This window comes from Ciona intestinalis, unplaced genomic scaffold, assembly GCF_000224145.3.
Source record: "Ciona intestinalis unplaced genomic scaffold, KH HT000086.1, whole genome shotgun sequence".
Taxonomy (NCBI): domain Eukaryota; kingdom Metazoa; phylum Chordata; class Ascidiacea; order Phlebobranchia; family Cionidae; genus Ciona; species Ciona intestinalis.
In genome coordinates this window covers 22,583-26,255 of record NW_004190408.1, presented here as the reverse complement: position 1 = coordinate 26,255, position 3,673 = coordinate 22,583, and the positions used below count along the sequence as shown (strand labels likewise).

Below are 3,673 nucleotides of genomic sequence, written 5' to 3'. Positions count from 1 at the left end.
GTTGTTGTTGGGTTAGTGTGGGGTTGGGGATGTTGTTTGTTGGGTGTCAAATCCTGATAAAAACAATCAGTATAGCTATCTATATACTGGTGCATGTATATGCACAACTTGCCCCGACATGCGAAGACAATAAGTTGCATTTATTTATTAAAGATTTCCATGTAAACCTAAGTGTCAGGAACTGTGTTGAATGTAAACACCTTTTGCTTTTATAAAAATGGACTTGTATCAATTATCATACCATATTATTTTAGTTAAAAACTTCTGAGTCACGGTACGAAGCCGCGGCATCTGAGTCCATGGAGTTGGAACGACTGCGGCGCCAAGCCACGCAAGCTGCAGGTGACGCTCAAAATGAAGCTGCGGAAAAAAGTCGTTCATTGAATAAAGCTGAAGATAAAATGAACAAACTGGAAGAACAGGTCGGTTGTCTTGTTCATATTAATTCAAACAACAAAGGGAATTAGCGGGATTGTTCAAGCTATAAAGTATAGAAACTTGCTGTGGATAGAAAGTATGTGAAAAACGTTAAAACAAACGCAGGGCTGCTAAACCATGCATACAAAGTGTTATATAAATACCAGCTTGGTACTTGTAACACTCACTCTTGTCTCATCTAACACTGAGGATGGTGCAGTTTCAGTTAATCAACTTTAACCATCCTCAGTGTTGGATGAGACAAAAGTGAGCTTACCAGGTGTTAAACATCTTTATATATTGCACCAAATTATGAATTAATCACATTTAATTAACTTCCCCCAGTTATCGGAAGCTGAGTCACGGTTGGATGACTTGGCACAAAACCTTCGCGACTCGGAACGTCATCGTAAAGACGCAGAGAATCGTTTTCACGAAGTTGCCGTGGTGTTGGAGGTGAAGGAGAAGGAGCTGAAAGAAGCGAGCAAGAAGATGGGGAGGCTGCATGAAGAGGTGGTTATGAAAGTAACTGATAACTCAAGTTCAACAAATTGTGCATTTAGCTTAAAATTGTGGAAAAAAACTGTGTATTTGGTTTAAAAATCTTACTTGTTTACATTTTTGGCCAGAAATGATGATACACCTGGTAGCAACAACAGTTATTGAGGAGAAATATTTTAGTTATTAATATAATTTAATTTTGTATTTTAAAAAAAATCATTTTTATGTTTTAAGATATTTTTTATCTCATATTAAATTTTTAGCATTTGTCAATTTATTGTTTTCTTAAAAATCTTTTTCCAGCTTGAGCGTTCGAACGACGTTAGTGGGGAAACTCAAGAAACTTTGAGAAATCTCAAGAAACTGAGGGAGGAAGTTCAAGAAGAAGTATCGGCAAGTAGGGAGGAGATTAACGTGTTGGAAGAGCAACTTCATGAAGCTGAGGATAAAATCAATCAACTGGAACATCAAGTAAGATTTGGGTTTTTGTATAAAATTAAAATATTTTTTGGTTTAGATAAAATTATAATATTTGTCAATAATTTATTCTATATGGGTGGGGTCCTTGGTGAGGATCTGGGGTATAGGTCACATTTACCCCAATACACCTATGTATGTCTTTCATGCAACTAGTGTAACTCCATGCTTCCTTATACCTTGGATTAAGTGTCTCACCAATAAATAAATATTCGTCAATATTTTACCAAGAAATATCAAAATATTTGTCTGGTGGCAACGGTGGGTAAAACACAATTGATTTTATAAAATAATGATTTTAAACTAACCTTATTTCAATAAATATTTAATAAAATTATTGCCACGTTTCTCCAGTTATTGGATTCTGAGTCTGAGTTGTCGGCTGCCCGAAAGAAAGTCGATCAGGCAGAAAAAGAGAAAAAGGAGGCACAGCGCCAACTAGAGGATGTGTTTGCGGAGATGGACGACCGCACGAGGGCGCTAGAGCAAGCACAGGAAGCTATCGGAAATATTGACAATAAAGTGAGGATTTGGTTGTAGGGGTAGGAGGGGAATGGGACAACTATGGTTAAAATTCCAGTGTCCTGGTTTGACCTGCTGTACGAACCCACGTAGAATAAAATAAATAACATTTAAAATATTCTTATATAGTTTACGCATAAAAACTTATGATTGCAAAACTAATGCACGCGTTGCACCAGATGCGAGAGTACGAGCGTTCCCACGAGAAGACGACGTCGAAACTCCATCGAATGAAATCGGACAAAGACATGGCTCAACGCACTGTCAATGAATTGCAACAACAAGTTAAAGACACAGGGAAGGAAATACAAGAAGCTGAGAATCTTATCGAGATTGCAAGGAGAGAGGTAAGGGGGGTATTAATGTGGGTTCAAATGATAAACAAAGGGTGCTGGGGTTATGTGCTTACCCGCCTTTTTTCTGTATTCTCTTCTTTCTTTACATTCTCATTGTGGGTACATGAGGAAGGCAAATGTGATATAAAGTCAATACTTGGCTCATTGCATAAACCTCACCTATATACGATATTATAATTTGTATTAATCTTTACGAACCCGAACATTACTAACCAACTAACCTTTTACACAGACGGCCAAATCAAATCTCTTGTTAAAGGTGACTTTCATTAAGCATGAAAATAATAATGTCATGCAAATATTTTCATGCGTTCAAAGTTAATTTGTTGTTCAATCACTGCATGTTTATGCACTTCATCAACATATAGTAGGGTGGGGGGAGATGGGACAGCTTTTGACTCTATTTCCTTGTTCAATTTGGTAGTAAACAAATAACTCTCAAATAATTATAAAACCGTAACCTCCGACTCCCATATAGACTGTTGTTAATTGTTTAAAACACGATCAAGATATTTAGATATTATGTGTTAAAGATGTCCCATCTTCCCCCACTCTACTATATTTAATGTTTCTGTATAAATGAAACTTTATAAAAATCCCCATATTTATGGTGTGTTTGTATTTATCTGTAATTCAACCTACTACCCAATGGTTTCCAACCTTTATTGAGGTGAATATTGAGTCGGATAAAAAAGAAAATGCAAACGTAAACCATCTTACCCCACCCTATATATTATGATTCCATATTAAAACATCCCAACAGAAAGTAACGTATTTTGAAACGCTAATGTTGTTAAGATTTTAATTTAGTATTTGCGGGTTTGTTTTATTCGATCAAACAATTTGTCTTGTTGTTTTTATCGCATGATTTTTGTGTTGGGGTTGTATGGGTTTTATATTAACTTTGCTTGCAGGCTGATAATGCTGAGAGGAAATGTGAGGAGCTGGAAGATAATTTAAAGAGAAAGGAAGAGGAGTTGAGAGCAATCCAGGAGGAAATGGAGGAGGTGAAGAGTGAGAATGAAGAGAAAGAAAGAGTGAAGAAAAAGGCGGAGGAAAAATATGCACAAGCTCAAAAACAGGTGTGTTTGATTGACAGGTTGTGTTTGATTGACAGGTTGTGTTTGATTGACAGGTTGTGTTTGATTGACAGGTTGTGTTTGATTGACAGGTGGTGTTTGATTGATGGGTTGTGTTTGACTGACGGGTTGTGTTTAATTGACAGGTGGTGTTTGATTGACAGGTTATGTTTGATTGACAGGTTGTGTTTAATTGACGGGTTGTGTGTTTGATTGACAGGTTGCGTTTGATTGACAAGTTGTGTTTGATTGACAGGTTGAAACTCTTGAATCCGAGCTAAAGGATCGGGGAGATTACTGGACGAGGAAGAAAGAAGAATT

At 36.8% G+C, this 3,673-nt stretch overlaps 1 protein-coding gene across 3 annotated transcripts in view; it reads left to right on the top strand.

Annotated features, from left to right (window-relative positions):
• Positions 1–3,673, top strand: part of LOC100183689 (myosin-9-like) — a 16,858-nt gene that overhangs the window by 2,326 nt on the left and 10,859 nt on the right. For 2 of the 3 annotated variants that reach the window (XM_026838439.1, XM_018815531.2), the window contains 8 exons: positions 255–422; positions 763–930; positions 1,222–1,389; positions 1,750–1,917; positions 2,097–2,264; positions 2,506–2,532; positions 3,188–3,355; positions 3,609–3,673. In XM_026838439.1, the coding sequence (XP_026694240.1) occupies positions 255–422; positions 763–930; positions 1,222–1,389; positions 1,750–1,917; positions 2,097–2,264; positions 2,506–2,532; positions 3,188–3,355; positions 3,609–3,673 (1,100 nt within the window). The remainder of the gene's footprint in view (positions 1–254; positions 423–762; positions 931–1,221; positions 1,390–1,749; positions 1,918–2,096; positions 2,265–2,505; positions 2,533–3,187; positions 3,356–3,608) is intronic. The other variant, XM_018815532.2, reaches the window with a different exon arrangement.